The 23,132-nt window shown below is 38.1% G+C and overlaps 1 protein-coding gene across 1 annotated transcript in view; it reads left to right on the top strand.

The window, feature by feature from the left end:
- The window catches only part of hhip (hedgehog interacting protein), a 43,269-nt gene that overhangs the window by 16,198 nt on the left and 3,939 nt on the right, over positions 1 to 23,132 (top strand). The window contains exons 5-11 of the mRNA XM_056457846.1: positions 2,774 to 2,925; positions 4,396 to 4,569; positions 4,692 to 4,835; positions 5,627 to 5,748; positions 6,971 to 7,094; positions 7,626 to 7,756; positions 9,125 to 9,206. Of these exons, the coding sequence (XP_056313821.1) occupies positions 2,774 to 2,925; positions 4,396 to 4,569; positions 4,692 to 4,835; positions 5,627 to 5,748; positions 6,971 to 7,094; positions 7,626 to 7,756; positions 9,125 to 9,206 (929 nt within the window). The remainder of the gene's footprint in view (positions 1 to 2,773; positions 2,926 to 4,395; positions 4,570 to 4,691; positions 4,836 to 5,626; positions 5,749 to 6,970; positions 7,095 to 7,625; positions 7,757 to 9,124; positions 9,207 to 23,132) is intronic.

The following is a 23,132-nucleotide window of genomic DNA, read 5'->3' as shown; positions in this document are numbered from 1 at the left end:
CTGAAGGGGTCCAGCTGCAAAAAAGTATTTCTTGCTGAAGCAAATATATCACAGCATGTTGTGCACTCTGTCACTTGACACGCACAGCTGTTGAGCTCTTTCAGCTAAATGAGCAGGAGGGCTCTCGAATCTGTCAAAAAATAAGTATCGTAGCTTTGACAAATGGATCTTTTCCTCACTCGTCCTTTGACTCTTTTAACAGTTCTTCTTGAGAAACGGCCACTACTTTGTCGTCATCTTGCATAGCTCTCTCTGAGTTCCTGGACAAGGTTTTGACTTTGCGAGGACCCCCGAGACAGGATGAGCACCTGTGATGAAGCCATTAAGAAGATTTGTGGACTGCTCTAGAGAGCTGCTACTGTAATGAGTGAATGTTATCCTACGATTCGATCTGCTCTTTTCACTGCTTGAAAGTGAGCGATCCTCACCCAGAACTCCAGTGCTGTCACAGGATTAATGTGTGTTAACAGGTGGAGGAGGGGGATTTGACTTGGGTCTTGGGATTCATTGTGTTGAACTAAATGGAGCTCTGAATTAGTGTGAACATTTCAGATTGCCTTTGAGGTAGGCACGCATTGTTTTTCTCCAATCAGCTCGGGTGGAATGCCTATTTATGTAGGATAGCCTGCGCCAATAAGGATCAAAAGGTGCTCAGAAACAATGTGCAAGCCAGGCCATGCATCAAGCACAGAAAGCCAAGCAGCTGCCAATGGGATGGGTGGGGGTCCAGAAGGGGGGTGGTCTTACTTGGTGTTCCTGTCTGCGAATACATGTGACCCCTATGTATTCTTACTAGCATTCTTGCATAGAAGCTGTTACAACCTAATCTTCAGACTGTCAAAGCAGCCGGCAATGCACAGTAAGCAAACAATAATGTAGCACTGATCCTCTTTTGAAGGCACATTTCAAAGCTGAATGCTTTCTTTGGACATCAGCACGCGGCAAGGTTTTCCTGATCAAATGTCCAAAAACGTTCTTGTGGCTGCTACAGTGGAACTTGAACACGTACTGAGGCCTGTCCATGTAGCCCTATGTCTGCTATGATGGATGGAAGGAGGCTATCATGAAGTTTGTCTTTTCGTAATTAAGTTTTTGGTAGCACCCAGAGGAATAGGCCTGGAAAAATGAAGGGTTTTTTTTGTCCCAACTTGTTGATGGAATGATCATTAGCAAAAGCTAATATTTCAGCTAATTTACAGTTGTTCTTTGGTGGTCCCTGGCCTGGGATCATACGACTCTCTGGAATTCTTAACTTGACCTGCTCCTTCCGTGTTTGTTTTGGGATTCAGGTCAGTGCATCAGAAGTCCAACATGTTGGGAGGGAGTTTCGGGGAAAGGAAGAACTTTTCATCCGAAAACACTAAGCAAGAATAAATTATATCAACCTGCTGTTAACTCAGCCCAACCTCATTTTGTGTTTGACTAATGTAGAACAGACATTTAATGGGCACCACAAAGTTTTGCTTGTGTTTTCACTCTTTGTGGTCAACTAAACAGGCCTCCTGAGTGTTATTATTCATGTCCCTACAGATCCAATTCGAACTCCTCTGGAGCATTCCACAGATGGAGCACTAGAACTTGAAGCCTATCCGAATTGGATTACTTCAGCACAGCCCAACAGAGCTGCTCTGACCAATTTATGATCTGTATGTTTTGGCGTGCACCATGAGCTGAACCACACCGTTAACTTGAGCAATCCACAGAAGACCCCTCTTTTCTAAATTCCTGTGAGAAATGAGAAAGGAATGCCGCAGAGATGGCACAGCCAGCTAATTAGATGAAAAACATATTTGTTTACTTTGACAGCCAATATCACTGTAATTAAACTGGTGTTATGTGTTATCACAAAGCATTAAATCATTCGTTTTCAGAAACTTTCCCCAAACCCATTTGTTCATTCACTGATTTGTTCATTCATTCAAGAGGCATGCAATTAGCAATATGTTCATTCATTTCATTTGTGTTACCAGAAAGAAAACACAGTTGGAAAGATGAAAGAGAGAAAAGCCCAACATTATTACTTTCCCCAGGAACTAAAGTGACATAGCTGCTTATTACAACGGTCTATGATGAGTGGACCACCAGAGTAGTGACAACTCATGCACTTGCCTCCGGGATGAGAGGTTTTACCTATTACACAAGCAATTTCAATGTTTTTCAACTTGCTGCCAAGACAGTGGGTGTTGTTGTTTCCTTTTTTTCCTGTCCATTCTTTTTCTTGCCTCTCTCATTTTGCATGGGTTTAAAAATAAAAAGAGAGAGAGAGAGGGTGGATGGGGGGGACCTAAAGGAATCCTGGACTTTTGTGCTCTCTATGAACTGCGAGCGAGCTAATGAATTGTTTCAGCCACTCGGCACTGCATTCACGGATATCCCCCAAAGATTACACACACAAATCACTTGCACAAAGGAGGCCGCAAGGAGGGCCTGGGCATCCCAGAGGAGCCTGGCCCCAAATACAAGTGCCTATAACCAAGACAGAGTTGGTGAAAAGGTGGGAGGTGGAAGGGGGGTTGCTTGAAGTCAAATGTTTTATAATCGTTTGTAATGCAGTAGTCAAGGAGAGGGGAGGTAAGAAAAAAGCAAGAGGGCAATAGGGCATGGGGTAACTGGCCCCCATATTGAGAGAGACCGAGATAGAGAAAGAGAGAGAGAAAAAAGGAGAGAGAGAGGGACATGGGGAGGCCTGGCTTTAGCTCTTTGCAGCCTGCCTCGATCAAAAAAGGGACATAATTAACTTCTGGATTCTTTGTGTACCCCATCTGACTTGCAGGGGGGAGATGAAAGGGGCTTGCTAAGCCTTGCATTCCACCCCAATTATAAGAAAAATGGCAAGCTCTACGTCTCCTATACGACCAACCAGGATCGATGGACTATTGGACCACACGACCACATTCTTCGTGTAGTGGAGTACACAGTGTCCAGGTAATGAGGAATCGATCATAACTTGACCAAACCCAAAGGCTATTAACTTTGGTCATAACCATACAAAGTATTCCAAAACCGCAATTAATTCTTTAAAACAATAATAATAATAAAACACTATGGACAAAACCCTGCCTTCCCAACACATTTGGTCCCCCTGAATGTCAATATTTGGTTTTGGCCTTGGATCAAACACTTTACACATGGACGTGTATGCTTAATGTTTGTTTTCCATGTGGTTTTGGATCAGCCTTGAGAAGCTGAGTTCCTCATGAAATGCTTTCGCTGACAGTGATGAATGTTTTATAGAGATATGTAATCACAACATATAATTATCGCAAAAGCATCCATTGCTGACATCCATTCTGATTGTGTTTAGCTCTCCAGCTGCAGTGCAAAACACCCAGCATTACCAAAACAAGCTGAAGTCTACAAGTCTAAATAATTGACCGGGTTTAATTTAAGTTTCAGATGTTTACTGTATGCTCATGCACAAAAAAATCTAACACTCCGATTAGAAAACTTGCTACATCTTTTTTTCTTTCACTTTTGATTATTGCCACAGGCATCCCTGAAATAACTTAAAACAGTCTAATTATAAGCAAAGCAAACCATTGCAAACAAACAGAAAGATCAAGAAATGTACACATAAATTAAATATATAAACATATGTATATCTTTTATTTATTCGAGCATTGTATAAATTTATGTTCTTTTAAATGATGGCTCTTGCAGGCATGTCTACTGCGAAATTATTAAGACAACAACAAATGTTAGGTCAACCCAAGATATACATTTTAATAATCTTACATTGTGCAAACGTATCCAATTAAATTGTTGAATACAGAGTAGCACACATCATGTCTGTGCAATGAACGCTTGCAAGTCAAAATGAAGCCTGTTAATGCAAAACTAATCACATTTCTCCACTGGTCATTAAAAATAAAACAAATCATCTTGGAGAGAGTTTTGTCATGTTGACTGTCATAACCGAACACGGCATGCAGTTTGAACTGTAAATGAATGGGGAATATTTGACAGGCGGAGGGAAGCTTTGACATAATACTTCACCTAATTTAATTTGCTGACTTGAATAGTCATCTGTAGTTCACATTTAACTATTAAAGGGCTTCAGAACATATGGGATATAGTGCATTAAAACTTTCTAGTGCCTTAAAATGTCTTCATGGCTTTTGTTTGGCTCATAAATTCCACAGAATAGACCCATCTGGCTAATACTGGATCCAGCAAAAAAGGCTGTATTGAAGCCTTGAATTGGTCCATCCCTACTTAGAATGTTTTCAATTGTCTTATTTTGGCTGTATGTATATATATGTGTGTGTGATTTAAAAAGATGCTGGGATAGGTTTCAGCGCTCTGCAATCCTTTAATGATAAACAGGCTGGAAAATGGATGAATGGATGGATTTAGTTTTTTTGTATTTAAATGTATACAAACATTTGTTTTCAGAAAAAATCCAAACCAGGCGGACACAAGGACTCCTCGGGTTTTAATGGAAGTTGCAGAACTTCACCGAAAGCATCTGGGAGGCCAGCTTCTCTTTGGGCCTGATGGGCTTCTGCACATCTTTTTAGGAGATGGCATGATCACTTTGGACAATATGGAGGAGATGGATGGTCTGAGGTACATTAATGAATGCTTTAGCTGTGATAATTCAGCCACTATTAATAAGTCAAGCACTATTAGTGCTAAATAAAGTGATCAGTATTTTTAAATGTGTTCAGTTGAGTATTTTTCTGCCATAGTGATTTCACGGGTTCTGTTCTTCGGGTGGATGTGGACACAGAATGTTGTAGTACTCCCTACGCTATACCCAGAAACAATCCCTATTTCAACAGCACAAATCAACCCCCCGAAATCTTTGCCCATGGTCTGCATGACCCAGGGAGGTAAGACCTTCACTTTTAAAAATACACTTTATAGCCAAAATAAACTGAAGTTTTGAATTGTACAATGTAGTGCTGGTCGATATTGCAAAAGATGGGGAGCTAGTGGCTGGGATGCACAAGAAATGAAACCAAAAAGCCACTATGGCGATATCCTTACATCCTTTTTTTATTTACAATCTTTCACTGCTGCTATACAGCACTTATTTTCACGTGTGTTGTTGTTCTGACCTGAAGTGACAAGTGCAAGCGCGTGCTCTGTGTTTGTTTGAGGTAGTTAGTCTGCCATTATTACTGAAATGTGTATATTCCATACAAAGCGTGAAGCAGATTTGTTGTAGCGCTCGGGGGATTCAAAATTTCTGAAGCATTAATAATTAGGGAGTTTGTCCGTATGAAGTATTTTCATTATATGATATAGATATTCGCACACAGTAAGACTTGAAAATTAGTGAGGTTAGCATCCTATTCCAGTTCTTTCAGCTTCAAATCTTTGCTTTTTTGTAGGCTAATCAGGTTTTTCTACACCAGAAACAATAAATCATTTATTTATGGACCATGCTTTGGAAAAAGGGCCCAACCAAAGTGTTACCACAAAGGTGGAAGCACACAATTCTCAGGAATGTAGTAGTGTGCTAACAGTATAAAGAATGATCTGGAATTCCTTGTTAGAATTAGTATTTGGCGCCACCACATACTGTATAATTAAACAAATAGCCGTTTAACAAACATTATTGTTACTTATATTTCTGTGGTTTTGCAAAATGCTTTACAAATGGAGCTTTGTGTTCTAGGTGTGCAGTAGATAAGCTCCGCATGGACACCAATGGGAGTCTGCTGATCCTGTGCACAGATACTGTTGGCAAAAATACGACAACAGGCAGGATCCTACAGGTCATCAAAGGGAAAGACTACGGTATGTCTGTTATAAGTGGCTGGGTTTCTAATAACGTGACGAATTAGTGTACAAGCAGAAAGGCTTTTCAACAAGCCAAGCAACCATTTAAAGTTCTTGTATTGTATTTCACAAAGCATTCAAGTATCAGTGCATGTACTGTATTAGTTATGAAAAAACGTTAAGCTTTAATGCGGGAACAGAATGTCTTCAATGGAACGAGGGTGGGTTCCAAAAAATGATCTAATACATTCAGTAGAAACCGATCAACACTTCATTTAGGAATACCATTACAACATGACTATTTCAAAACATCTATTAATGCAAGCACATACTGTACAACAATTTCATTCATGCCTGTCAAAGAGCATAAATATGGTCATTTAGTGCAAAGTTGAAAGACTAAACAACCAAGACAGCAGTCCATCTCCCAGTTGTGCTGACTAAGACGCTAAATCAATACCAGAAGCGAATATATGTCATTTTCTATGGCAAAAGTAATAGATTGGCTTCCTTGTACTCCTCTTTACAAGTTGGCAGCAAACGCATATGGCTGTCATCCAACCGATGCATTTAAAGCCCCAAAAGATTGTCCTAAAAGTGTGCAAAATTATCCCAAACACCAGGCCATTTACGATGTTAAACCATCTCCATGGTGAATGACTTACTTCATTAAATCACATTTTGTTGTTTGCAGGCTCTGACTGTAACATTATTGTACTGGCCATTCCCTAGGCTGCTGTAATCTTTGTAGCCATACAAACTTATACAAATATACACAAACACTGGATGGTAATTGCAGGATTACTTCACAGTGATCCTCATGCTCATTACCTAATCTATTTGAGCTATAATGTCAACCTAAACAATGCTCAAACTGAACGTTAATAAGGACATTTAGTGAAATGAACACATCCCTCCATATCAGGTTTACATAGTGTTTTTATAACCGCCTGGGGAATAGCTAATTAAAACCACCCTGTGTGAAGTGCTAATGGTCTCTTGACAGATTGCGGTAAACATGGATATCCCTTACACAAACAAAGAAAACTGTTAATAAGGGGATAAATTAACTCCACAGCACATGTAAGATGGTGACTGAAGACATTTACTTTGTTAAATGTGTAAAATTGAGATAAACAATGCAGATGGTCAGCATTGACTCTTCTAAAGCCCAAATAAATCAAACTTTTACCCGTTTTTTATTGTATCGACGCTGAGTTATTGGTGTGTGTCCCCACAGAAAACGAGCCATCTATGTTTGACTTGGGGTCAAGTGGAGGTACCACCCCTGTTGGTGGATTTATCTACAGAGGATGTCAGTCAAGAAGACTTTACGGAAGTTATGTATTTGGAGACAAAAATGGGTAAGTTCTCTCATTATATGATTAGTAATTATGTCAAACTACTTTTACCCATTTCTTGTGGTTCTTGGTGTCATATCTTATATTTAAATTCAGAGAAATCAAGTTGTTATGTTTCCAAAGAACAGATATTGAGCATTCATTTTCCTATATCTCCTTATTGTTGGATTTTTGTGGCAGTCATTAACTGCAGATGGAAACTGCCATCTTTTCTGTGTTATTAACTGTGCCAACACACACACACTCTCTTTAATGAGGATAAAAAAAAGAGTAAATTGAGAGCAAGTTTCCTGCCAGGGCAATTGGCAGCCATTATATGTTTTTCACACTATACGTAGGTTTGTAATTCATCCCTCTTCACAATCAGCCTGCCTTTGTGTCAGTAAGACTCCTGGAAATCCAGAGTAGTAAATTATCTCTCCTGTTTTGTCATGTAATTTAATGGTGTTTTTTTGCTGGGGAACAATAAATGATAGGCAGGAATACGCAGTGGAGTATTTATGATTTTAATCCCTGACTGTATGATTGTTTCAGGAACTTCAGAATTCTCCAGAGGCCTTTAGAAGACCGATTGTGGCAAGAGAAGCCTCTTTGTCTTGGTACTAGCAGTTCCTGTGGTTCCTCGCTGGTAGGCCACATCCTGGGGTTTGGCGAAGATGAATTAGGTCAGTGAGTTTTCAATAAGCTTTATGTGTGGCCATCGTACCGCAAATCTTGTGTGCTTCTGTCATAATTTTACTCATGTTTTTTTCAAGGTATCAAAGGCATATTCACTGCCATTCAGAATTCTAGGCTTAGTAATTTAAAAACCAAATCATTAATAGGAGAAATGAATAGAACATGCTTTAAAGTGTTCATAACATTAAATAACTGGACACAGTTAAAGTAAATCTATTAAAGAAATTCTGTTCTTTTGAACTTTCTATTTGTCCTGAAAAATCACAGCTGTTCTCAAAATTGCAAATAATAATTATGAGCATAAAACCAGCATATTAGAATAATTTCTGAAGGATCATGTGGCCCTGGAGACCAGAGTAATGGCTGCTGAAAATTCAAGGAATTAATTAAATTAATAAAAGTTATTTCATACTGTTTTACCGTATTTCTGACCCTGAACTTTTGAACTGTAGTGCAAGTACAGACATTTCTCAAAAGACCTAACATACACACAAAAAAGCTTAGACAAGGTCTAATGAAGCGATCGTTTTACATTAGTGTGTACACCATACTTACAGGAAGAAGAAAAAAAATCTCTCTCAAATGCAAAAGTCATCTAAATGATACAGAACAGAAAGAAAACCAATCCCTGGTCATGCTTCCCACTTTCAGATATCTTTCCTCCAAGGAATATTCTGGTATGACACAGTACTCTTTTAGTTTCCTGACAGATTACTTCCTCTCTTTTTGCTGCTAACAGACAGTACGATTGGAAATCAAAGGTCAGCGCAGTCTTTCAGAATATAAGGTTTATATTCTCAGTCACCTCCGTTTCTTTACTTGCACATTTAACGTGAGTAACAACCATTTTTTTGGCTCACTGAAATAGTAATGGGGTTCATTTATGTGAACATGCTGCCAATCCCTCTGACAGTGCATCACCAAAGCAAAGTTATACCCACTCACTGCTGCAAGGCTGTACACTCTGCCACCATGTAATATCCTCACCGCTCAGTGCATCAGAGGGAACATAAACTCTCCAATCCAAACACCAGGTCAAGTGTGACAGAGAATAAATCTCCAGCTTTGCCAAGAGTGGGCCTCTGTGAGGGAGAGATAGCATTTGTTGCTGATTTGTAAGAGGGAATCAGTGGAAGGCTGTATTGGAGACCCACATGGCAGTCTCCTGACACATGTTTACAATCTGTGCACAGTGCTGCAAGCTTGCTGTTCCTTAAATTACTTGCATGAGGATTTAATGAGCCTCTCTCGAAACCCTCTCATGCACCAGTGTCAAGTGCAACGAGAAGGAAGGAAGGTGTGAGAAGACAAATGTGATCTCTGAAAGAGCTATGTGCTTTTTTTGTCGTCTGCAGGTGAGGTCTACATCCTTGCCTCCAGCAAGAGCACGGCCAAACAGTCACATGGAAAGATCTACAAGTTGGTGGACCCCAAAAGGTGCGTTGAGCTTTGAATACACAAAGAAACATTGTATACAATAGAGCTCATGCAAGGGTCTCTCGGTTTTTTCCATTTTCATAGCTCGCATGTGAAATATGTGATGTTACTGCTGAGCAATGCTAATATTGAAACTTGCATAATTAATTCCATTTTATTCCACTTTACAAAACTTTCCACAGTATTCGTTTTACGTGCTATGGTTTGAACATCTGCTTGGTTAGTTCATAGCAAGAAAGCGAAGGTTATTTACAAGAATATTACAACTGGTCATGCAACAAAAGTCAGTCAACTTTCAAAGTCTAAGATGTTATGCAAAATCTAGGGAAGAGAGAAATGGACACAGGACAGATTGAAAACATTTGGGTGAGTTCATGATGACAGAATGTTGATTTTTGGGTTAACCATTATGTGAATTTTTTTAATCAGGGTATCAGCGGGGTCTTAAATCTTCTAAAATGTTGTGTTGTAGGTCTTAAATCTTTTTTAAAAGGTTATAATTTTTTTGTTAATTAGTTTTTTTTTTTTTTTATTATTATTGTCGACTGAAATAAGTGACAGACATGTTTTGTTCTATTCTTGGTAAGGGCTATGGGGTTAGTGACTGCATATATTAAAAAATTATTCTAAAAAATTCTAAAAAATTTTGATAGTAAAAAAAATCTTTTCTAACTGGGATATTCGAAAAATTTTTTTAGCTCTGTATAAGTCAAACGTTTAATTCATAATGGCCTTAAAAATGTCTTTAAATTTAACTTGTGAAACCAGCAGAAACCCTGTTAATGCTTTTACCCCAAAATTAAAACGTATTGCTCTAACCCATACTTTTTTGTTTTTTAATTTTTGGAAAACTGACAAACTATATAATATTTTTCAATGAGGAAAAAAAATATTTCTCAGCTTTTATTTACCTTTAAACAAAAAAGAGTGGCATGTCCAAAATTATTCATACCATATGCAAACTGTCACAGTCCATGGGAAAATCCTAAAGCTGTGTTCACACCTGACGAAGGAGATGCATCAAGCGCGAGTGATTTACATGTTAAGTCAATGCAAACGCGCGAATAGACATCCTGCGGCGCGATCCGTGTGAATGGCGCAGCACGAATGATGTGAATTGCGTGGCGCGATATGCACGAATGTCGCAGCGCGGATTGAGCGTTTTGCACGTTTGACGCGCGTTTCGTGCGAATCGCTTGAGTTCAAAAATCTGAACTTTAGCGGACATTCGCGCCGTGTTAACTAATCAGGAGCTTGCTCAGTTTCATCAAACTGGGTTCGGCTCAGTCAAAAGCACTGCTTAAAGCCTCCGTCATCCAGGTTAAGTTTCTGGAGGAGTTTATAAACTCACAGAGCTGGATGCAGCTCTGAAAGGATCTAGTGGACTCAGACACGGCCCTAAATGTTTCAACGCTGTTTTTCAGACTTCATAAAGCACAGAAACACTGTTATTTTCTTAATAAAATCCATGTTAGTCATTTAGCAACGAGGCTAGAGTCACCGGGTAGACAGAAGCCCTGCCCATCACGCGAATCCGCGTCTGTTCTGAAGTGAATTTGACGTACGAATAAAGCGGATTTGACGAATGCGCGAATGAAACGGGGTTTGACACGCGAATGAAGCGAGTAAACTCAAATGTATAGCGCGATTTTTATCCTCGCGTTCCGCGTCTGGTGTGAAGAGCATAAGTCCTATACCATTCCAAATAGTCCAAGCTGTTCTAAAGCATTCTAATTACCCTGATTCATTGGGAACAGCTGTGTTAATCAGCTCAACAGGTGAAAAACAGAAGCTCTCCTCTGCAGGTTTGTGGAGAAAAAAAAGCTCAGTGAGGACCTGCGGCTGTGCATTGTGGCTGTTCACATGTCAGGAAAGGGCTTCAAGACCATATCTAAATGTTTTAAATTTCCAGTGGCTACAGTGTAAATTATTATTTAAAAATACAAGACGTTCTGCACTGTGAAAAACCTTTGTGGATGTGGACAGAAGCCACAAGGGACACCTGTGCTGGCCAGGAGAATAGTGAGAGAGGTAAAAAAAGCTCTGCTGGTGGCAATTTCTCAAGCCAGACAATCCCACAGATGCTCCTGGGCTCCATGGATGCAGACCAAGGAGGGTACCACTTCTCCAGAGAATGAAAACACACATGCCCTCTTTGCCTTTGTAAATGCTCATCTGCAAAACAGTCCAGAAGTCTTTCTTTGTGTGGTCAGATGAAATAAAAAATGTTATTGTTTGGCCACAATGATGTATCCTTCATTTGGCATAAAGGAGAAGCCTTCAACCCTAACAGCATCTCCACTTTCAAACATGGTAGTGGGAACCTAGTGTTTTCAGTCGATGGACCAGGGAACCTACACAGTACTCGAAAAAGGAACAATTCATCCATTTTATCATCAAAAACAACATCAGGCAATTTGGAGAGAAGCATGTCCTTGGGCACCAGCAGACATTTCAGCACAACAATGACCCAAAACATGCAGAAAAATGTTGTGAAGAAATGTTAAGCAAACAAAAAGTGGCCCAGCCACTGGATGAGTCCTTGAATGCGTGAATGGGCAAAAATCCCAATGGAGACATGCAAAAAGCTGGTCAGCAATTATAAAAAGCATTAATTAGTCTTTAATAATTAATAAAGCCTTTTCTATTGATTATTGAGAAGAGTATGAATAATTTTGGACATGCTATGTTTTGTTCAAATGTAAACAAAAGCTGAGAGTTTTTTTTCAATGTTGCCTGTTTAAAAACTTGCTGGTTAAATAGGAGTGACATTAAGTCGTTAAGTTTAAAAGATTTTCTGTAACCAAACTTGAATTCTGTCAATTGTTAGCTAAAATTTGACTTTTTAACCCCTTGATTCATAAGGATTTTTTTTCATTAGCTCATTTTGATTCATCAGAGTTTTGGGTGAATATAATTTTAATGCAGGGACAGTTTAAACAGGACAGGTATCTCTCAGATTTCTTACAAAAACTTCATTGCTGACCAACAGTCTAATGGGTGTGGAATAAAATCATGACAGAACTTTAATTTTGGGATGAAGTAACCCTTTACTTCATCTATCTATCTATCTATCTATCTATCTATCTATCTATCTATCTATCTATCTATCTATCTATCTATCTATCTATCTATCTATCTATCTATCTATCTATCTATATATATATATATATATATATATATATATATATATATATATATATATATATATATATATATACACACATGTTTTTTTTGCTCAGAGAGACACATACACAGACTTCAGCTTCCCTTAAACAAGTCATCACACAACTGTCGTTCTTAGCCAACCATTTCCAAATGTTAGTGTAACGTGTTTCTAACACCAACACAGTCAAGGTGGCTCAGACATCGCTGGTTAACTAGCAATCCTGTGTGGTCGGTTGGGTGTTTTCCTTGCTTTGACAGGACTTACACACCTGTCTTCAACAGAGGGAATCTTTCCCTAAGAAACTTGAGTACATTCATATGTTAACGAATCTGCACCCTAACTATTGGCGGACATGTGTGCGAGTTCACAACAATATTTAACACATGTGAATGGAGTGAGTTAAAGGATTTAATCATTTGTGCATGCTTGTGGGCTTTTTTCAATGTGGCATAATTTAACCCGTGTGTTTTACACCACTAAAAGCCAATTTTACGATAGATCTTGAAAATATGTCGTTTTCACCAAGCCAAGTACATATGAAAAGCATATCATCGATTAAAAATGAGCATATGAATTCCCACATAACAGCTGCCAAAAGTGTTTGCATTTTTAATAGATCAGATATATCATTTCTAGAAAAAAGGGACGTAACAATAGGCACAGGCAGATCTGTCGAATCTCTAATTCAAACCAATTCCTCATGAAACTTGTTTTTGTGCTTTCCTTTTACTAGACCCTTTTACACTATGCGAACTATATAAATAACCCTCAATTATTAGGTGAATAAGTTTAAAACTAGGCATATATTTTAAGTAGAACACAATATTAGCATCAATCTTGTTTTATTTAATTTCAATTGTTTTTTTATTTTATTTATTTATTTATTTATCAAGTGCTTTACCAACCTTGCTCCAATCCAGTCCATAATTGCATTCAATGAAACAAAAAATTATATTTAAAAATGTAATATAATCTGTATAACTGACTGCTGGTGGCTGTGAAAAATAAATAAAAAATAAAATCCATTCAATAGTCAAGACAAAATAATATTTAAGAGGTTAAATTACAGGTGAAATTCCTTCAGACACTGGCTAGGCTGTTCCTCAAAAGCCTCTTTATACAAAAAAGAAGGGAGCATGGCTGATTATCACTTTGAAGAAGCTACAAAGTTCTGTATCTAAGAAACCTGTAGAGGTGCATCAGTCAACTTTAAGATAAGAGTTGTTTATAACACTGACAGGTATAGGGGACCATGAGACGGCCTCTGAAGTTTGCCTTGGTAATCGCCTTGTTGCAGTTGTGGTCCGGATAAGACCTAGATTCAAAGCAATATGTGTGGTCACATCAAATCTATACTCTAGTGAAGAATGCTGGTGAATGCATCATGGTGCTGATGAATGCTTTCTTGAGCAAGAAACAAGCTTCTCATTAAAAGAAAAAGAAATGAAGAAGTCTTCAAAAACAGTTTTTGACTCTTATAAAACATAAAACTGCCATAATATGTTTGCAGATATTTAAGAAATTAGCTAAGTGAACATATTTTTATCTATAAAAAAACAATACTAAATTAAGTTATTCTCCTTTGAAAATGTGCATTCCGCATAAGGATGTCATTCTTGTTTTGGTCTTTAGAACTCGGCCACTGCCAGTTTAAACAATTTTGTTTCAGCATCCCAGGTTCCCTTGGTGGAGTACAGTGTCTTTCATTTGAGTCTTAAAGGCTCTCAATGTATGTAGCCGTGGCCAAAAATTTGATCTCCGGAGAGAAACAACCTCTAAAATGAGACACTGATTCAGAGTTATAAAAATCCACAAGGTGGTTTTATACATTAAATAAAGCACATAATCATTGCATGAGTAGATCATTGTGATAGAAGTTTTTTAAACTATTAATGAGAAATTATCCATTCATTCATTCATTTTCTTTTCGGCTTAGTCCCTTTATTAATCTGGGGTTACCACAGCGAAATGAACCACCCAACTTATCTACCATATGTTTTACGCAGCGGAAAAACCATCCAGCCGCAACCCAACACCGGGAAACACCCATGCACTCTTATATTTACACACATACACTACGGCCATTTTAGTTTATTCAGTTCACCTATACCGCATATCTTTGGACTGTGGGAGAAACCGGAGCACCTGGAGGAAACACACGCGAGCACGGGGAGAACATGCAAACTCCACACAGAAATGCCAACTAACCCAGTCTGGGCTCAACCAGCGACCTTTTTGCTGTGAGGCGATTGTGCTACCCACTGTGCCACCGTGCTGCCCTAGTGAGAAATTATTAATATGAAAATAAAATGTAATTAATAATTAACCAAAGTGTCGCCAAAACAAAGAAATAAACAAAACAAAACAGTCTAACTAAACCCCAACCCACTAACTAACTAAAGGAAAATGTAGAAACCAAACCAAAAAATTCAGTATACTTGATGCCTTAAATAAACTACACCAACTAAAACAAAAACTACAAAGACTATGCAACCGTGCGAAGGCTGCGCCGGACCATATGCGTGCATTTGACGCAGAAGTATAAATAAGCCAGGGTCAATCAGATGTTAGTAACTAGGTACACAAAGATATATATATTTATATATCTATATCTAGTATATATCTATATGTGTGTGTGTTTGTGTGTATGTATGTATATATATATATATAACGGAGGGGCTAATAATTCAGGGGAGCTAAATTCGGATTTCAAGTGTGTGTGTGTGTGTGTGTGTGTGTGTTCAGTGTATACAGAATTATTAGCCCCCTGATATATTAGCCCACGGTTTATTTTTTTTCCCCAATTTCTGTTTAACGGAGGGAAGATGTTGTAAACACATTTCTAAACATAATAGTTTTAATAACTCATTTCTAATAACTGATTTATTTTATCTTTGCCATGATAGATATATATATATATAAATAACATAAGCTAACTCTCATAAAAATAAATCAGATTCTAGACACTAAATAACGTACACAAAAATGGCAGTCAGCAAAATGAAAACTAGAAACCATTTCTAAAATAGAAATTTCTGACGTTAGGACAACACATTCTAATATAGAAAATATTCTTTCTATCGTGTGTAATTGTGTGTAGTAGGACGCACGTAGGTTCGATAGTCATGCATGCTCGCTTATGTTGGTGTTGTCAGTCTGGCAACCTGTGCTTATGGTCAGTCGGTGAAGGAGGGGCAAAGTAAAAAAAGTGTCTTAAATTTGGAGTGCAACACTTAAACTATGTGTTGCACTCCTAATTAAAGACCCTTTTTTAACTCTGCCCCTCCTGGGTGTCAATCCTCACTGGGTGTCAATCTTACATACTGCACCTTTAAAAAACGTCTTACAATGACCCAGTCAAAGTTTTATCTCAGTCCAACCATTTGTCCAGTCTAAATTGAAACCATTAGCATATATGCCTGAAGGAATGAGCCAATATAACTTTAAATGAATCAAATATTGTAATGATCGCAAAAAAGTACAAAGTTTCACATGAATAATTTTTAATTATCAGCAAACTATGAAATATATTTACATGTAAGAATTCAGCAAAGGTTGAGAGACAATTGTTTTAAGGTCTGATTTTTAATTTATTTTATTTTTTTTTTTTTGCGAGGCACTGCATACCCAGGTGATGACAGTGCCACCCAAGTATAATGCTATTAATTACCACAGATGTTTCCATGGGGCTCCTAAACAAGGCCCCTCAAGCTTACTTTATTTATGTTTTCTGGCATTGCTGCATTTTTCCAAAGAACAATTCTTTCCACCATTGATTAGAGTTGTTTAGTCTGTTGGACCTGTTGTGTTGGGTTCACAGTTTTATACACATTGTCACTTTTAGTCATCTAATTACCAAATAAAGGAGGTGACATAATACAGAGTGACTAGCACTTTCAAGTAGGGTGGTCCAGCATTTACGATTTGAATATCAGCATTTACATATTTCCTGCACCTTCTAACCTTTGCTTTTTGGCTAGGATTGAGAGCTTCAAAAATAGCCACACTATGTTTTGAGTTTTATCTGAAGCGTTTTGTTTTTGAGCAGAACTGCGCAGTATGGGAGAAAGCATTACATTTCATATCATATGAAAGTCAAATGTTTGAGATGTTGACGTAAACCTCACTGGTATGACTGCACCCATCAGAGTTTGTTTAGAGGTCTGTTAACGTAGAATAATAAATCCGCCACCACACACTGAAATGTGTACAAGTCAATGTCCAATGTAGACAAGAGAAAGACTGTAGAATTGTTTATTGGTTGGTGGCATTAACTGACTAACTATTTATAATTTGTTTTTTCTGTAATCTTAAACACAAACTGACGCACATCCTCGATGTAGTTTATGTATTTATTTCAGGATATTCAGTATGGAAAGGTCAGCTCAACCATCAGCTGTTTTAGTGTTGGTGTAAAATTCTTTTTGGCAGATGCATTCTGTTCTGACAACATTCAGAATATAAGTAGAAACTCCACCATGTATAAACAAGCATCGTCAGTCATTAAACCAGCCATAGTTTAGCAATATTAAAGGGATAGTTCATCCAAAATGAAATGATGGTCATCATTTGTTCATCATTCACTTGTTTGACTTTGTTTTTTCTATTAAATACAAACAACAACTTTTGTGTTCAACAGAAAAAATAAACTCATCCAAATAAACTCATAAACCACTTGAATAAATAGTGAATGAATTTATTTTTCGTGAACTATCCCTTTCAATTGCATTGAGATGAGTCTTCTGAGATGGTTTGAGTTTGTATTTCAATTATACACTTCCCGTTTAATCACTTTCTACATTTCTTTTGCTGGAGTGATAAACAGTGAGTTCTGCTCTCCAAAATGTTCAAGTTTCAGTGGCCAACAGTAGGTCTGAGCGATACTGAAAAAAAAATCATTCAGTATCGGTAATTATTGAATTTTTTTTAACAATACAATTAGGAATATTAGGATTTTTTTTTCATTCAACTTTATTTTAATTTTACCAACATTACTAAGGCAAATAGCTTTAATAGTCAAAAACCAAAAATATTTCAACAAACATCAACATCTGTGTCAGTAATAATGATACAGTAAACCTCAAACTCTGTAAACAAAACAAATTATGATAATTAAATCTAAACTTTCAAGTAAATGAACCAACCATCATAATGAAAATACAAATTGCAACATTATAAATTGTGAAGTTGAATGATATATTGTATATAATCCCCTATGCTAAAAAATCTTCCAGATGGGGAGCTAGTGGCTGGGATGCACAAAAAAAGAAACCCAAAAGCCACTCTGGCGACATCCTTACATCCTTTTTTTTATTTATTTCTCCTTACTGCTGCTATACGGCACTCATTTTCGCGTGTGTTGTTATTCTGACTTGAAGTGACAAGTGTAAGTGCGTGGTTTACTGGTCTTGCGTTCCCCGGGCATCTCTCGTTACTAGGTGACCAACAACTGTTTTCTTAGAGGATGACAATTGGACAAACCAGTGCTGCAACTCCGATGCAAGTTGTATGGAGAAAAGTAAAAAGCACTGCAGTGTTTGCATGCGCTGTGTTTATTTGAGGTAATCAGTCTGCCGTTATAACTGAAATATGTATATTCCATACAAAGTGTGAAGCGGATTGGCTTGTTCTACTTGAATGAATCGCAGTGCGCTTGCAGCGAGCTCGTGGCATTTGGAAAAGTTGAAAAATGCACGCATTACGTGTGCGTCGCACCCATGTGAGCATCATGCAAGTCGCGCGCTTCCATTGTAAATGACAAACTTACACTCTAAGGTTATTGGCATTGCTTACAAGGCGTGCGCTCAGCAGCCACATTTTAATAAAACTACAGCCTTCATATCGAAACATCACACCAAACTTTTTTTTTTAATCAATATTGACAATGCTGGTCTGTCAATAAATACAAATACCAATTTTATCGAACAGCCCCAGCCTACTGTTCATCACTTCTTTGTGCAAAATGATGATTTTTGATTGTGGCCAATTAATGTCTCTACAATTTGCATTTGAAGAGGTATCGTGCTGCAGCAAACATTGTATCAGTTGCAACTGTGGCGCCTCTGTCTCAGTACAGGCCTACTATACAACATGACACATTCAAAAATTAAGTCAATGGTAAAGTTACACTTACAAGACACTGTACTTATTCATTGCTGGTTAAAGTGTGTACACCTGAAGTGTGCTATGCGTGTGTACACCACAGAGACAGTCAAGCAGTGCCTTATCACAGTTATCTTTCTCATCTGCTCTCGCTAAAATTGTCAAAACCAGACAAGATTTTCTTGTGTGCTTGCTCAATTAGTTCTTGATTGCATTTGTCGGCTGCACTGACGGAAAACTTACAATGTGGGCCACAAATGAATAAAAACTAAAGTGCAGCCTACAGGTATACTTAAATGATAGGTAAATATGATCATCATGGTGTCTACATAAGGTAAATCTAATACCTTTTCTTATGTGAAAGTAAAGGCCACCAAATCTGCAATGAAAGCACAAATAAATGTTATTTGTAAAAAAATTTAAATGAAGACCAATCAAATCTGAAATAATGGCTTTATTTAGAAAAGACTTTATTTAGAAAATCCTGACTTATTCTAGAAGACCTGAAGATAGATATGTCAGAAAGCAAATATAACAGTGAATCTTGAATTTATTTCAGATTTTGAAAGCTCAGTGTGGTGAATGGGTTCTAAATCTCTCCAGCTCACACCACGTTCCTTCCCTTGACAAAGACCCTTTAGGGGTGGTACTGAATGGCCAACAGCTACAATACACAGTAAATTTTTTGATACAATGTAACCACAGAGAGGTACTAACAAAAGAGAGAGATGACAAAAAGAACAGAGGAGTCACACAGAGTCCCTGATGAAGCTCATTGAAACACCCCTCATCTCTTCACCCCTCTATCAGTGTGCTCAAATAACTCGACTTTTTTTTACTAGTATAAATGCCCACAAGTTATGCCAAGGAACTGTCTCGTGAAGGTGAAGTTCAGTGAAACTCAGTGCCCATGAATGTTCACACACAGAATCCAAAATCTTTAGAAAACTCTGTAGATCTGCACCAATTTGGATCACCCATTATTCACCAAGTTCTCAAAGTCTCCTGTTTTTCACAAGTTTGTACTTTTTTGCCTACCAAACGCTTCCTTATAATTCCATGTTACTGTTTCAACAATCAGCATAGAAGTGCACCAAATAATGGTCCAGCTTTATCAGTTACAGTGTAGATGTTTTCTGAGCTGGATAATGCAGTGCGGGGAGGAACGGTGGGGATTGTGGCTGACAGACTATGCCAAGCCATCCTTGGATAGAAAAAAAGAGAGGTTGGGCAGCTGATGTTTTCAACCTCCCATTCAAGCTACAGGACAGCCTTAAACTAATAAGCTGGGGCGTTCTTTTAATTTATCAGTCTGTGTTTTATGCAAGTGGCCTCACAGAGTTGATACATTCCCACAGTGCCTGTTGACCCAGCTGTCTTTGTCAAGTGCCACGGCAGCAGGTGTTGTTTTCACGGCCACCCTGCCAGTAATACAAACTGTTTAGTAGTGCCGCTGACCCCGACGTCATTAACAGTGTTAGCCCAATCCTCTGGGGATCGGCTCTTTCTCTCATTTCCCTCCCTCCCTCTCTTTCTTTTTCACTATCCATCTCTATTTCTTTCTCTCCCTCATCTTTTCTGTTTCTTTTGGGGTTTTTTAACAACGTAACAGCCTGTCACAACAACACAAAAAACTCAAAGTGTGGATGAGAGACAAGGGAGACCTGATATGGGTGCTGAAAGCAGTAGATGGGAGCATGGGAACTGCTCCCCCACTAGACCCCCCAGTGCATCTTGCCAGAATTCCCTTGTTACCACCCTATTCCTGCAATCAGTCACTGAGGCTGTCAGGGAAACTCAGAGAACCAACATGCCATTCTCTTACATGCACACTTTCCAGACAAGCACCCACATCTAATGCTTGTTGGGTTTCATTGATCAGTTCGTTAATCCTGATGGCATCCGCTTTCACCAAATGAACATCTGCTGGCATTATTATCCTACAAACCAAGACTGACTGTGATGCTAAAAAAATGAGCAAAAAGTGTCTAGAACTTTTCAGCCTGTCAACTCTCAACTACTTTCAGAGATGGTAGTCTAAACTTCATTTGGCTGAATACTTCCAGACAGCCACAAACTCCCACATATCCTCTGCCTACTCATACTGGGATGTGTTGTGAGAATGATACAACACGTACAAAAAGTATTCATGATGCGTCAAGACGTATGGGTTATGAATAGGGCTGAACGATAATTCTAGTTATTTTGAAAAGTCGGCTCTAATCAGCTGTGAATCTCCAGCATGTGTGTTCAGCTGGAGCAGCGTTTACTACACAGCCATAGTTCTCTGCCAAACTACGCAAAATATCGAAAGCGATAGTCAAATTGGTGAACTACGGCCTTTATTTTAGTAAATGTTGCTAACGTTAAACTTGAAAGCACGTGTAAATACCACATTTAATGACGTTTTTAATCAAACCATGGGCTGTTTTTTAATTCCAAGAATGCTGAGAATGGATTTGCGTTCTTGTGGAGACCGGTTTTGCCAAGTTACCTTTGAAGAACGAACTCGGGAAACCACGAGAACAGAAAGTGCGTCCTGTGAGAAATAAGATGCTACGTTTTTCCCTGGGTCTTCCTGATGGTCACATGACCTTCATGCATTTTTAATGGAAAATTATTTAAGCATTACAGAATTCCTAAACAATAAATAGTTTTTTCCTTTTTCACAATATATACTATGCATAAAGACCTTACAAATATACGTTGCACTATACAAATAAAACTCATTTTAATATGATTTTCAGCAAATAAACACCCTTAATGTGTTTATGCCTTTATAAAGATTTTCATGGTAATGTTTACGTTCACCATTTCAGACTCCTGAGATACTTTATTATCAGGAAAATTATAATAAGATATGTTGTCATTGTTATGTTTATTAATCCTATTGAATCAAATCAAAGCAGTTCTATCTAATGTTTATGATACGCTATAAGATTTACCATAGAATGGTATTTCCTGGGTTTCTTCGGAGTATATTTGGTTGATAGGGATCATTCATTTGAATATGTTAATACCAGCTGGAAAATGTAATGCACAACAATCTCCTTGATCATAAACACAACTGTGATTAAGAGAATATTCATTCAAAAAAGAAAATTCTATCAATATTTACTCAGTTTATTTCTTCTGTTAAACACAAAAGAAGCAAATTAAGACAGTTGATGGTAACTCTCAACTACAACAGTTTGCAATAGTTACATTTTGTCTTTAGACCAGATAGATATTTATAAATGGTGTTTGTTTTTAGTCAGCTGGGGGTAAAGTGTTTACAGGCCTGGGTTTTCAATAAAGGTGAAGGAGCTGTTTTTTCACCAATAGAAATAGAATGATTTCATGCCGGTGGTGTTATGTGTGCTCTTTTCAAATCTCACTTCAGTCTGTGCGTTAAACTGTGTTAAGTATTTTAACATAGGAAAAATGACACACTTCACCTTTACTGTGATTCCACCTCCATTCTTTCCACAGCCCTCGTCGTTAAGCGCAGAATCTTTGGCCACCTAACTTTCCCATACGCCACCTCTAGTGAGATACACAGGATGTGAACTCACCAAGAGCTCTCCAGCCTGTTTCCCATACAGTTACTGCTTCACTGGAGTCCAATTACAGTGTGTTTGTGTGTGTGCAGGCCTGTTGGGTATGTCAACAGCCCTGCTGCTCACTAATAGACAGCCTTGAAGAGATTTGCCTGGCTCATTAAGCAGTGTGTTTAGCTGAGTGAGGCATAAGAATGTTTGGAGAGCTGAATTTCAGACAGGTTCAGCACAAGCTACTTAGTTTGACACTAAAGTTTTGCATCTGAAATGCATTACACACAAAAGCATTACTGTTTCCACACATTGTCATGCAGAGCCTGAATTTTGATGTGGGAATGTATGTATAGTGCACAAACTGACTGCAGTGGAAGAAAAGGTGTAGTGTGTGAGTTTCATCGCCAAACCGTTTGAGTATACAGTATGCATATTGCTCAATTTTTGTGAACGTTCATACAATCTTCGCAAAGCTTAAACGTGCCTTTTTGCACCTATTTGCACTACTTACAAACAACAAACTAGCAGTTTCAGACTAAAGGTTAAGCAGGAGATTATAGCTTCAAGGTTGGGTTTAGTGGTGGGGTGGGGGTTAGGCATTTATTATGGCTTGTAGTTACGGTGAAATTAGGGTTAGGCAATCATAGCGCCACCCTACCTTCAAGTCTGAGGCTTTTATCCTGAAAATGTGGTTACGTAGGCTGCATTTATACTGCATGGTTCAAGTGACTCAATTGCGTTTTTTTTTTCTCTCTCATGTGACACAGATCGGATATGACCCATGTATGTGTAAGCAGGAGAAAAATCACATGGATTCTGATTTACTCAAATCATATTTAGGCCTTGTTCATATGTGGAAATTTATCCGAAATGAATTCGACCTGTGTCCTCATGTCTGCAGTGTAAGCAGGTAGATCTGTTATTATAAACCATGGCGAATGACGTCAACTCTGATGCTTTCATTTCAAAACTGAGTTCAGCAGAGTCCCAAACCCTAAATCTCCTACACAAGGAATAAAAAACATATATATTGTCATGTAGCACAAGTATTTAAGCATGTTAATGAGAGAGAGAGAGAGAGAAGAGAGAGAGAGAGAGCTAGAGCGCAACATCCGGCACATA

This window comes from Danio aesculapii, chromosome 1 (assembly GCF_903798145.1).
Source record: "Danio aesculapii chromosome 1, fDanAes4.1, whole genome shotgun sequence".
In the NCBI taxonomy this organism is placed as follows: domain Eukaryota; kingdom Metazoa; phylum Chordata; class Actinopteri; order Cypriniformes; family Danionidae; genus Danio; species Danio aesculapii.
The sequence above is the reverse complement of the archived record's forward strand: the minus strand, read 5'-3'. Positions and strand labels throughout refer to the sequence as shown.